General features: G+C 50.0%; 1 protein-coding gene across 1 annotated transcript in view; it reads left to right on the top strand.

Annotated features, from left to right (window-relative positions):
• The window catches only part of TMEM185A (transmembrane protein 185A), a 40,293-nt gene extending 34,781 nt beyond the window's left edge, over positions 1-5,512 (top strand). The window contains exons 5-7 of the mRNA XM_006087741.2: positions 1,547-1,723; positions 2,307-2,430; positions 3,847-5,512. Of these exons, the coding sequence (XP_006087803.1) occupies positions 1,547-1,723; positions 2,307-2,430; positions 3,847-4,091 (546 nt within the window). The 3' untranslated portion in view covers positions 4,092-5,512. The remainder of the gene's footprint in view (positions 1-1,546; positions 1,724-2,306; positions 2,431-3,846) is intronic.
• The last annotated feature ends 7,547 nt before the right edge of the window (positions 5,513-13,059 follow it).

The raw sequence follows: 13,059 nt of genomic DNA, 5'->3' as shown, positions 1-13,059 counted from the left end.
ACCAATAACATGGTCCATAAAAGAAGCTCGAAAGCGAAATGAAATTAATGAAAAGACAGGCCACAGGCTAAGAGGAAATATTTGCAAAGCACAGGTCTGACCAAGAATTTGTATCCAAAACTTCTAAAGAACTATTAAAACTTAAAAAAATAAAAGCCAAACAACCTAATTTAAAAATTTACAAAATACTTGAACAGAACATTCACAAAAAAGATATGCATATACTGAATGAGCACGTGGAAAGGACACTGTTGCCCATTAGGGAAAGGTAATAAAAACCAGGATGAGGTACCACAACACACACATATCAGAATGGCAAAGGTAACACAATTATCAAGTGCAGAGAGACATGGATACTCACACATTACTGGGGGGGAATGCCTAATTGTATAGGCACTCTGGAAAACGGCTTGCCAACCCTGGGTATTTCCCCCAGGGAAGTGAAAATATACAGCCACACAAAAACCCATGCACAAGTGTTTATAGCAGCTATATTTGGGATAGGCAAAAGTAGGAAAATACCCAAATCTTCCATGAGTAACTGGATGAACAGACTGTGGTATATCCATCCAGTGGAACACAAGTCAGCAATGAAAAGGAACGACCTGTTGATACACTCAACAACTTGGATGAATTTCAAAGACATTCCACTGATTGAAAGAAGGGAATCTCAGAGTATGACATGCTATATGCTAATCTGAAGCGTGTTTTTGAAAAGACAAAAGTGTAGTGATAGAGAACAGTTCGGTGGTTGCCAGGGTTTATGGGTAGGGTAAGGATGTGACACAGTAAGGGGACAGCATGAGGGACTTTTGTGGGGTCAAGGAGCTATCCTGTATTCTACATGTGCATGCATGAAAAGTCATAGAATGTACACCAAAGAAAACAAGTTTACTGTTTGATAACACAAGATAGAGGGCTAACAGACATGTCCAAGGGGGCAGTACAGGCAGAGGAGAGATCATGAAGCCCACCCCCCCTCAGAACTTAGCCTGTGGGCTTCTATGAGCATTAAACAAGGTCTTTGTGGTATGGCAGCAACAGACACAGAACCCATGTGGGAGAGGAGGCAGGGACCAGGTAGCAGAGTCCTCCCAGCATCAGTGTGCAATTTGGCAGAGGACCTGTGCACCCTGGGCAGCTGAAGCTTCTAGGGCACACATTCCCCAGTCTTTGGCTAAAGTACCTCTGGCAGGATAGAGAAATGGCCTATGAAGAGGGCACATTAGGGTAAGATGGGGCGAGTGTGCATGAGGATGATGTTGGCAGAGCAGGTGCAGACTGAGTTAGATCATACCTTAGGAAAAGCAGCTGCAAAGCTCTTCACTCCAAGAGTAATCCATGGTGGAACACTTCAGGGCAGGTGGCAGTCACACAGTGAGCACCCTGTGTGTCCTCACAGCATTCCTAGCATGTAAGGCTGTCCTTGCTCATGCTTGCACTATCTTCACCACAGTAATCCAGCAAGGGGTTGACTATGCCTTCCCTCAGATTCTAGGGCAGAAACTAGAATACTATAAAGACATTTTTTCTCTCCTTCCCTCAGGTTGTGTGTGTACCCCTGTGGATTCTCATGTCCTTTCTGTGCCTGGTGGTTCTCTATTATATTGTATGGTCTGTCCTGTTCCTGCGATCCATGGATGTGATTGCAGAACAGCGCAGGACACACATAACAATGGCACTGAGCTGGATGACCATTGTTGTGCCTCTTCTTACATTTGAGGTAAGCTTTTGACAGCAGAATTTCTGAGGTCCTGAGACCACCCTTTCCTATGACAGCACCCTGTGTACCTTATAAGGGCAATCCACTCTTTCTAGATATCACCATGAGCTAACTCTTGGAGAGTACACCGAGAGAATGACAGTAAAATCAGAAAGTTGTTTCTTTGAGAAGGGCTAGGGACTGACAGTGAGAAATGTACCTTTCTAGGTATGATGCATTTGTATGGATCAATTTGTCTACTTCTAGAAAGAAAGTTGGATGCTGTATTTCATGTATGATTCTGTAGAAAGTTATAGGATGGCCATCGTTGACTCCTCAAAGCCAGCACCAGGAGGAAGTCCCCATAACAATGCTGTTGTTGGATACTTCCTCACTAGACTGGATGGATTTTGTTTTCCACAGTTGGATACTTCCTCACTAGACTGGATGGATTTTGTTTTCCACAAAGTAGAGAGCTTCTATGGTCTCTCATAGAGCTGACTTTCCCCTTATGAGACCTGGTGAGGGAGGAGCATTATGGCTTCAGACATTGTCCATTTTCAGATGCTGTATCCAAGAACCTCAGCTCTTTCTCTTTCTTTAGATCCTGCTGGTTCACAAACTGGACGGCCACAATGCATTCTCCTGTATCCCAATATTTGTCCCCCTTTGGCTTTCCTTGATTACCCTGATGGCAACCACATTTGGACAGAAGGGAGGAAACCACTGTATGTACTCAGTATTTCAGAAATCCTTTGTGTGTGTGTGTGTGTGTGTGTGTGTGTGTGTGTGTGTGTGTGAGAGAGAGAGAGAGAGAGAGAGAGAGAGAGAGAGAGAGAGAGAGAATGAGCCTGAGGGCACTAATTAAGGAGCTTGCATGGGAAAGCTAGGGCTGAGGAATATCTGGAATCTTCCAAGTGAAGGGCATGCTGTCATCCTTGCTTTCCCTGCCCTGTACTACAGCCTCCCTAGCAGTACACTGCAGTTTGAGGTAGGACTAACCCTGGCAGGTGGCCTGTTTGATTCCATTCCATCCACTGCAGCATTAGAATCAAGGTACCTCCTTCTCAGGGGATCCTAGGATTAGAGGAAAATCCACATTGCCCATTGGCTCCCAGGACTCCTCCTAGGTTCTATTTCCTCCTCGCTTTCCCCAATGTCATTCCTGACATTACCAGGTCTTGTCAGTGGTGCCCTGCTAGCTCTCTTTCCTCTTCACTATGTGCTATGATCTATGGAAAGGGTCCCTTCTTCACTAGACTGAAAGTTCCTTTGCATGTAGTCCCTGGACATGCCCTTCTAGAAGCCAATGAGAGAGGGTGTTGTGCCCCAGGAGAGCCAGCACTACTCTGATGGTCCTGTGGTAAACAGACAGGAAGAGTGGACCTCAAAGAAGCAGTTTTGAGGTGGCCTCATGAGCTCAGGCTGCTTCTTGGCCTGGACCAACATATGCCTGCTCTTCTCCTGGATTCAAGAGGATGACAGAAATGCTTTCCTTGGATGTCACTCTTTGTCATACATTAGTTTATCCTGGGTAGGGAAGATTAGAGGATGTCTACAGAGTCTAGACTCCACAGGTATTTGAGACTCACTAGCAGTGATTCTCAACTTTCCTAATGCTGCGACCCTTTAATACAGTTCCTCATGTTGTGGTGACCCCCAATTTCATTGTTACAAATTGAACATAATTAAAGTATAGTGATTAATCACAAAAACAATACGTAATTATATATGTGTTTTCCGATGGTCTTAGGCAACCCCTGTGAAAGGGTCGTTCGACCCCCAAAGGGGTCGCGGCTCACAGGTTGAGAACCGCTGCACTAGAGTAAGAACTCAAACTGGAGCACCCCTCAGAATCGTTGAGAGGGCCTGTGCAAGCAGACTGTCCCAACTTATGATTCTGATTCAGTCTGGGCTGGGCCAAAATTGTATCCCTACCGAGACCCCAGGGACACTATCACAGCTGGTCTGGGAGCCCTACTTGGAAAACCATGAAGCTCAGATCTGACTTCTTGTCCTTAGTGGGTATTTAGATTTGCTCAATATTCATTTCTAAGATATCAGGATGAACTCATCCAGGATGGAAAAGTAATTTGAAATTCAGTGTAGGCTAGTATTTGAAAAATTGCATTCTTCTTTTTCAGGGTGGTTTGGTATTCGCAAGGATTTCTGTCAGTTTCTCCTTGAAATCTTCCCATTTTTGAGAGAATATGGAAACATTTCCTATGATATTCATCATGAAGATAATGAGGAAACCGAGGAAACCCCAGTTCCTGAACCTCCTAAAATTGCTCCTCTGTTTCGAAAGAAGACCAGGGTAGTTATTACCCAAAGCCCTGGGAAATACATCCTGCCACCTCCCAAATTAAACATTGAAATGCCAGATTAGACACCACTTCCTGGGGTAGAACACAAGCGCACTGGGACGCATGCGCTCCTCTACCTTCCTCTGCCTCTTTGTTCATCCCCCAGAACTGGTACTGGAGCTAGGGCTCCGGGTACTTCCATCTCATGCCTTGTTTGCACTCAATTCCTGCCAGTGACTCACCACAATGGGACACACAGGTGGCAGGTGACTGGAACATGTGGTGTGGTTTGGGGTGTGTCAATGGATGTGGATGCAATGGAGGGAGCATCTGTGAGATGGAGAGATGAAGCTGATTCTGACCAATTGGCGATGGCTGATTAGGCCAGAGAAGTAACATCTACAGAGCTGGTTTTCAAAGTGCTAAAATTCCTATCAAAAGTGTTATTTGAAAATGTATTTTTAAACCCAGCCAGCCTCTCTGCTTAACTCAGATTCTCCTGTTGTGGCGTAGTCAGTAGGAACTGTAAATAAGCCTCTCTGGTACCACGTGTGTATCCACACAATCATTACTGTTCGTGTTCCTGATGTGGAAGTAGTTTCTCTTTGGGCATGCTGACAGCAATTTTTAATGGCCCTATCAGTGAGCCCATTCTAATTAATGGAGTGACTCCGTGCTTGTATAGTATTTATACAAATATTTTAGCATTGTAATATACCGTGTTAAATCCTAGTTCTGTACAGTATATTCTGTTAAAGTATTTTTTTACAAGCTTGTACTGGAGACATACATCTTCTGTTGCAGAAGTAGAAGTTGGTGGCCCACCTGTCCCACCCACTGTGGTGCCACCCCTTAACAGGACATCACCATTTCCCCTTGAATTTCTGCACATACATAGTAGCTGCTACTGCCAGAACAGCCAAAATAAAGCAAGAAATGATCTGTGCTTTTCTAACAGTCTGGGAATATTGGCTTGCCAGAAAACTATCAAGCATGACTTAAAACTGGAACACTGGACAAAGTTGCTGAGACTAGGAACTACCAGTAGAATTGTGTATATGAGAAGATCTGAGGCTTTCTGTCTGCCTTCAACAAGAACACTTCTGGTGGGGCTTATGCTTTTAACTAGGAAAGCAGTTGCTCCAAGACCTGATGGTAAAGCCACGAGTCAAAGCAGATCCTATAGGCAGCAGCCTTCTGCCTGGGAAAAAGTAGGGCACTTTTTAAAAGGAGGGTAAAGGGAGCACTGGAATTCTCATCCAGGATAAGTGTGGAGGGTTTAAGGTGGGCATCTGCTAACTTGTATAAACTGGGCTCTACTGATGTCTACCACATACATGACTCCAGCTGCTCCCTGGCCTCCAGCCAGGCTGTTCTGTCTTGGGGGAAGGGTAACATTTGGAGTCATGTAGACTTTCCTGCTTGGTGTGTAACAAATGTAGATCACCCCACTATTTTTGCTCCCTTTAGCTGTTCAATAAACTGGTTCCTCATTTTCTATGCACTCTATGGCTCTTGCTTAAAATATGGTCTAGGACACTGAAATTGTTCTGATCCAGAGGAAAGGAAACTGCTAGCTGCCACAAGTGTCTGAGACATGTGGTGGTGGGTGAACATCCCTAATGAGTCTTCTGGTACAGTGTGAACTCAGTTCTGTAATTGTTACAGCTCAAGAGCCTTACAAAAGTGTACTGTGGTTCTAAGACAATCTTAAAGCTGAAATTGGCTATTTGGTGGTCCCAAGGCATTGCCTGGTCACATCAGTGGCTGAGTATTGCTTATGAAATATAATGGTCTGTGATTTCTGTATAGCTCACTCTAGCTGCCTGTGCAGTTTAATGAGCATTTAAATCAGGTGGCTTTTCAGCCCATGCTTCACATCAACCACCAAGAAAGTTCACCATTTGCTGGTGACATATTTCCTGCAGGAGCCAAAGGCCACGGATTTGTTGTTTTGAAAGCTCAGAAGATTTCAGATTAGTTATTAGACAAAACACAGTAGCTATGATTTAAGTATCAGGTACTTTGCTACCTAATGTACATCCATTGAATCCTCAGGACCCCATGAAGCAGGTGCAACTACTATTATCCCCACGAGTACCTGGAGCCCCAGAGAGGTCAAGTAACAGGCCCAGAGTCATGCAACTAGGAAATGTTAAGTCCAGATGCCAGTGTTCCCCAGCCAATAGTAGTATCTCCATGACATCCCTCTTGCCCTCTGCATACTGCATGTTCAGACTATACCCAAATACTCATTAGGCATAGTGACTCTCCCCTCTATGCCTTGGCCACCTAAGTCCTTAGCATAATCTGAACAGAGCTTGGTTGGGGCAGGGGTGAAGTCCTGTTGATCCCCACCTGGACTCAGCAAGACCTGGGCCTGCACCCTCTGCTATCTGAGTCTGTGTCCCTCAGACGTAGTCTCAAACTCCCCAGATTTCCCCGGCAGGTGGAGGCTTATGCTCAGCCGAGAGCCCCACCCAGGGTTCCTAGAGCTGACAGGAGCACCAGGAGATGGATGCTGTAGTGCCCTCTGTTCTGAGACCAGTGGACCCCAAAGTCCTCACTCAGGAGGGCCTCACAACCCTTACAGAGATCACTGCAGTACCAGGACAGATGCTGGAAAGGGCGCTGCTGGGCCCAGGATGTGTCAGGGGCAAAGAAAGATTACTATGATTAAGGATTAAAAAGTGAAATCAGCCCTAGCTGGTTTGGCTCAGTGGATAGAGCGTCAGCCTGTGGACTGAAGAGTCCCAGGTTTGATTTTAGTCAAGGGCACATGCCCGGGTTGTGGGCTTGATCCCCAGTGGGGGGGGGGGCGGGTGTGCGGGAGGCAGCTGATCAATGACTCTGTCTTATCATTGATGTTTCTATATCTCTCTCCCTCTCCCTTTCTCTCTGAAATCATTAAAAATATATTTAGAAAAAAAAAGTGAAATCACGTGCATTGGACAAGGAATATGTAGACAGACAACCACAATCCCAAAACACCTCCCCAAATCCATGCTCTGCTTAGCATCTTCAGTAGTAGCTGACCTTTAGAACCCACAGTGATAGCTGAGCTGGTGAAGAAACCCCATGAGAAGGGGCGCAATTATACAAGTATACTGTTAGATTCAAGTTAACGAGTTCCCAAATAAATAGAGCAGTATACCACATACATTGAAGGAGAACAGAATATTGCAAAGATAGCAATCATCCTTTCTTTTTTAAATTTATAAATCTATTGCCTTAAGTTTAGGGCCAAAATGACTGACAATCTTGGGCTTCTGTATTCAGTTCCCAAAATCAACACTGGCAAACTATAGAAGGGAGAATGAAATTTAAAAATAAACTTATCAGGAGGGAAAAAAAAGATAAAAGAAGAGAAGAAAAAATAAAATATACATATCAAAAATGTAATCTAAACAATAAAACAGAAGAAACTGCTGGGGAAGACTGAAGAATGTGGTGAGCTGTTACTTGTGTTTGGGGTGGAGGTAGTGCGAGGTTGGGAGGGTCTGTAGCCTGCATAGATGCAGATGACTGGATGGGAAGTAGGAAAAGTGTAAACTTGTACCTCTACTTCATTGTGGAAATCAGAGGCAACATATCAGGCCACAGATGCCACTAACTCTCAGGTAATACCAGCACAGTATGAGTAAATGGGAGGAAGAAGCCAATAGGGCTTCAGTGTCTGTATTAATAACCACCTGAAATCACCTTAGTTGGTGAGCACAGAACTTTTCAAACTAATCCTATATAATAAAGAGCTAATATGCTAACTACACTGAACAGTAGAACGACCATGTGGACGACCTTCCCTTTCAGACAAAGCCCGGGCGCCCGGCCAAGGCTACAAGGGGATGCGAGGGCGAGCCCCTTGTACAAATTTCATGCATCGAGTCTCTAGTCATTTTAATCAAAGATGTAGACGGTACTAGAAATAGAGTGTCAAGAAAAGAATAAATCAGGCAGAGTAAGGATGGGTATGAATGCATTCCTGAAACTTGGCGAGATGTAAAATTTATTTATGACTCCGATTGAGGATTTGAAAAAACAAAATCAGTCACCTGGACTATAAAACATTACATAACCTCAAAAGAGCAGAACCCCTTTCCACCTTCATTTTCTTTTTTTTTTTTATTGCTTAAAGCATTACAAAGGGTATTACATATGTGTCCTTTTTTTTCCCCCGCCCTTGACAATACCCCGGCTTCCCCTACCCCCTAGTGTCTTATGTCCATTGGTTATGCTCATATGCATGCATACAAGTCCTTCGGTTGATCTCTTACCCCCCTCCCTCCTGCCCCCCAACCCTCCCCGGCCTTCCCGCTGCAGTTTGACAATCTGTGTGAGGCAGCTCTGCCTCTGTATCTATTATTGTTCAAAAGTTTATAATGGTCTCTATTATCCATGAATGAGTGAGATCATGTGGTATTTTTCCTTCATTGACTGGCTTATTTCACTTAGCATAATGCTCTCCAGCTCCATCCATGCTGTTGCAAATTGTAAGAGTTCCTTCTTTTTTACAGCAGCATAGTATTCCATCGTGTAGATGTACCATGTAGAAAACAAATCTTTTAGAACAAAATGTTTCAAAAGTCTGTTTGCTTAGTAAAGAGACACTGTGAGAAAGGGGGCTTCTCCTCTGATGCTCCCCAGGGACCATGACTCTGCAGCGCCCCCTCTAGGAACCCTGATGTGACCACGGTGTCCAAGCCAGGGCTGTGAGGACCCTCCAAGTAAGGACTGAGGGCTCCAGCCGCCCACACAGAGGGCCCACCCCGGGACCCAGCTCTGGTGCTCCTGTCAGATCCGGGTAACTCAGGCAGGGCTGTCTGGCTGCGCACTCCCGCCCACCTTCCGGACACTAGGACCCAGAGGGACCTGGGGAGGCCGACACTTGGCCTGAGGGGCACAGACCAGGTCAGCACAGGGTGGGGGCCCAGGCCATCCAGCCCTGGTAGGGACCAGAAGGGGGGGCTGGGCACAAAGAGTGGAACTCCACCCTGGTCAGCAGGCCTGGGTGACCACACAATTGCTTTCCGGAAGTGATGTCACTGACTCACTGACTTCCGCCTGAGAAGCCTGAGGGAGCTGAGCGCCATCTTTGGGAGGCCGGCTTCGGACAAGCGCTGAGGGGAGCCACCTCAGGTCGGCACCGGCGGGCCCAGGCTCTGCCTGGAATCAGGGTGAGGACCAGACGGAGGTCCCGGGGAGCTAGTTCAGCCCCTGCCGGGACCCCTGGGGAGTGAGGCCCACAGGCCTCTCCTGAGGTCTCGGGGTGAGGGCCTCCCGGTTCACAGAGGGAGAGTCCCAGGACCTGCAGGCCTCATGGTGAGGGCCGTGGGGGGACAAGGTGACTCTGGGCCCAGAGCAGTCAGTCCCGGGGGCCCCAAGGCGTGGGGTGACCACGAGCAGCGAGGCCTGACTTCCAGGTCCTCGGGGTCTGAGACCCTCGGGCGGCTCCGTGTCACGGCAGCGTCTCAGGTCGGCAGAGGGGGTCCGGGACCTGCCGGGAGTCAGTGTGGGGACCCTGAGGGAGATTGAGGGGCCTGGACCCCAGAACAGTGTCCATCGGGCAGGCCTCCTGGGGGTGGGGGAGGGGTGCTCTCACGCATTGTGCTTTGTCATTTCTGCATTGGGTCTGAGAGACACGGGGGGTGTTTGGTAGAAGGAGCAGGGCTTCAGGCAGCACAGGGGGGACCCCAGGTCCTGCTGCTGTCAAGTTGAGGACCCTGAGGGAGATTACGTTTCCCTGGACCCCGGAATCCTCAGTCCTGTGAGGACCAGTGGGCGGGGTAGTACAGGATGGGGTGACTTTTGCATCAGGTGTGAGAGAATGGGGTTTGGTGTAAGGAGCAGAGTCACAGTTCCACTGAGGGAGAACAGATGGGACCCTGGACCCCACAATATAGGGAACCCCATAAAGGGCCTTGGATGCTATGAGCCGTGGAGGAGCCCATGTCAGATGACCCTGTGAGGTGTCTCCTGACGTCCGCATGCAGGTCTGAGGGAGACTGGAAACTTGATAAGAACTGTAGGGCCTCCCTCAGGTCCACAGAAGGGACACAGAAGCACTTCCCAGAGTCAAGGTGCTTTTCCTGACTTTTGCATCCAGGTCTGATAGGCTCTGGGGTTCGGTGTAAAGAGCAGGGTCTCAGGTGGGCAGAGGGAAGAGTCAAAGTGAGGACCCCCAGGTAGGACTGAGGGAATCCAGGAGCCCTAACCTGAGGGGAGTCCACAGAAGTCTGCCCTGCTCAAAGTGTTGGGAGGCCCTATGGTGGATGACCATGCAGAGAGGAACCGCAGAAGCCCAGACCTGATGTCAGCCCTGGGAATTCAGGGGGAACCAAAAAGGTGGCAGAGGGGAGGACCTGGGTCTTGCCCAGAGTCCAGGTGAACATGCAAAGGGAAGACTGAGGGACCCGGGACCCCGCAACAGAAATGCCCCACATTACCCCTACTGTGAACCCTGGGAGGCCCCTGGTCCATGACCACATGCTCTCTTCCTGACTTGGGCCTCTCAGGTTGACAGAGAGGAGGTTCCAGCTCCAACCAGGAGTCACGGTGAGGATCCTGCAGGAAGACAAGTGGACTCCACCCCCTGAGCTCTGAAGGGTCAGGCTCCAGGTAGGCAAAGAAGGGGGCTACAGGGCTCTGCCAGGATACCAGGTAAGGACCCGAGTTAGGACTCAGGAAGCCCCCTAGCATACCTTGAAGTATGTATGCCTGAGGCTTGTCCAGGGCCATAAGTGTCCGCAGTGTCCCTGTTCCTGCCAGCAGCACCTGAAAGCCTCATGGTAGGCCTGTGGATTTGGGTTGCTTCCAGAGTTCTACCTTAGGAGTGGCAAAGGGAGGTGAGGGCATTGTCCTGAAGGTGCTAGATTCAGGGCAACATGGGAGGTGTGCCAGGCAATGCTGGTAATTAAAGTGTGGGTCTTGAGGCAGGATGATGGTACCTCCCACCCCAGTAAAAACAGGGACCAGCTGGCTTAGGCTCTGCTGGCACAACTGGGTCACTCGGCACAATAGTCAATGAGGTGTGTCTTAAAGTCCACCTTGGAGGTCTGAGAGAGATGGTGGGCATGGTCTGCAGTATTCATTCTCAGTTCAGCAGAAGGTAAAGGTCCCAGGCACTCTCCGAGTAAACCTGGGTAGCACGCGGAGGAAGGAGGATACCACACTCCAGACAATGGGTGCCCTGAACCCAGTCTGTGCTGCTATCAGCCCTGGGAAAGGCCTGGCATGGGTCTGCAGAGGTGGTTCTTCAACAGGTTTGTCTCAGGGCACTTGACCTGAGGGGCACAGACCCAGGTCAGCACAAGGTGGGGGCCCAGGCCATCCAGCCCAGGTAGGGACCAGAAGGGGCGGGCTGGGCACAAAGGAGCCGAACTCCGCCCCTGTCAACTGTCCTGGGTGACCGCATAATTGGTTTCCGGAAGTGATGTCACTGACTCACTGACTTCCGCCTGAGAAGCCTGAGGGAGCTGAGCGCCATCTTTGGGAGGCCGGCTTCGGGTCGGTAGACCGGACAAGCGCTGAGAGGAGCCACCTCAGGTCGGCAGGGCCCAGGCTCTGCCTGGAATCAGGGTGAGGACCAGACGGAGGTCCCGGGGAGCTAGTCCAGCCCCTGCCGGGAGCCCTGGGGAGTGGGGCCCACAGGCCTCTCCTGGAGTCTCGGGGGTGAGGGCCTCCGTGTGGGGGTCCGGCTTCCCGGTTCACAGAGGGAGGGTCCCAGGACCTGCAGGCCTCATGGTGAGGGCCGTGGGGGGACAAGGTGACTCTGGGCCTGGAGCAGTCAGTCCCGGGGGCCCCAAGGCGTGGGGTGACCACGAGCGAGCGGCGAGGCCTGACTTCCGGGTCCTCCGGGTCTGAGACCCTCGGGCGGCTCCGTGTCACGGCAGCGTCTCAAGTTGGCAGAGGGGGTCCGGGACCTGCCAGGAGTCAGTGTGGGGACCCTGAGGGAGATGGGGGGCCTGGACCCGAGAACAGTGTCCATCAGGCAGGCCTCCTGGGGTGGGGGAGGGGTGAGCTCACGCATTGTGCTTTGTCATTTCTGCATTGGGTCTGAGAGACACGGGGGGTGTTTGGTAGAAGGAGCAGGGCTTTAGGCAGCACAGGGGGGGACCCCAGGTCCTGCTGCTGTCAAGTTGAGGACTCTGAGGGAGATTACGTTTCCCTGGACCCCGGAATCCTCAGTCCTGTGAGGACCAGTGGGCGGGGTAGTACAGGATGGGGTGACTTCTGCATCAGGTGTGAGAGAATGGGGTTTGGTGTAAGGAGCAGAGCCACAGGTCCGCTGAAGGAGAGCAGATGGGACCCAGGACCCCACAATATAGGGGACCCCATGAAGGACCTCGGATGCTATGAGCTGTGGAGGAGCCCATGTCAGATGACCCTGTGAGGTGTCTCCTGACTTCTGCATGCAGGTCTGAGGGAGACTGGAAACTTGATAAGAACTGTAGGGCCTCCCTCAGGTCCACAGAAGGGACACAGAAGCCCTGCCCAGAGTCAAGGTGCTTTTCTTGACTTTTGCATCCAGGTCTGATAGGCTCTGGAGTTCGGTGTAAGGAGCAGGGTCTCAGGTGGGCAGAGGGAAGAGTCAACGTGAGGACCCCCAGGTAGGACTGAGGGAATCCAGGAACCCTAACCTGAGGGGAGTCCACAGAAGTCTTCCCCGCTCCAAGTGTTGGGAGGCCCTATGGTGGATGACCATGCAGAGAGGAACCGCAGAATCCCAGACCTGATGTCAGCCCTGGCAGTTCAGGGGGAACCAAAAAGGTGGCAGAGGGGAGGACCCGGGTCATGCCCCGAGTCCAGGTGAACATGCAAAGGGAAGACTGAGGGACCCGGGACCCCACAACAGAGATGCCCCACATTACCCCTACTGTGAACCCTGGGAGGCCCCTGGTCCATGACCACATGCTCTCTTCCTGACTTGGGCCTCTCAGGTAGACAGAGAGGAGGTTCCAGCTCCAGCCAGGAGTCACGGTGAGGATCCTGCAGGAAGACAAGTGGACTCCACCCCCTGAGCTCTGAGGGCTCAGGCTCCAGGTAGGCAAAGAA

Source organism: Myotis lucifugus, unplaced genomic scaffold, assembly GCF_000147115.1.
Source record: "Myotis lucifugus unplaced genomic scaffold, Myoluc2.0 scaffold_40, whole genome shotgun sequence".
Lineage (NCBI taxonomy): Eukaryota > Metazoa > Chordata > Mammalia > Chiroptera > Vespertilionidae > Myotis > Myotis lucifugus.
The sequence above is the reverse complement of the archived record's forward strand: the minus strand, read 5'-3'. Positions and strand labels throughout refer to the sequence as shown.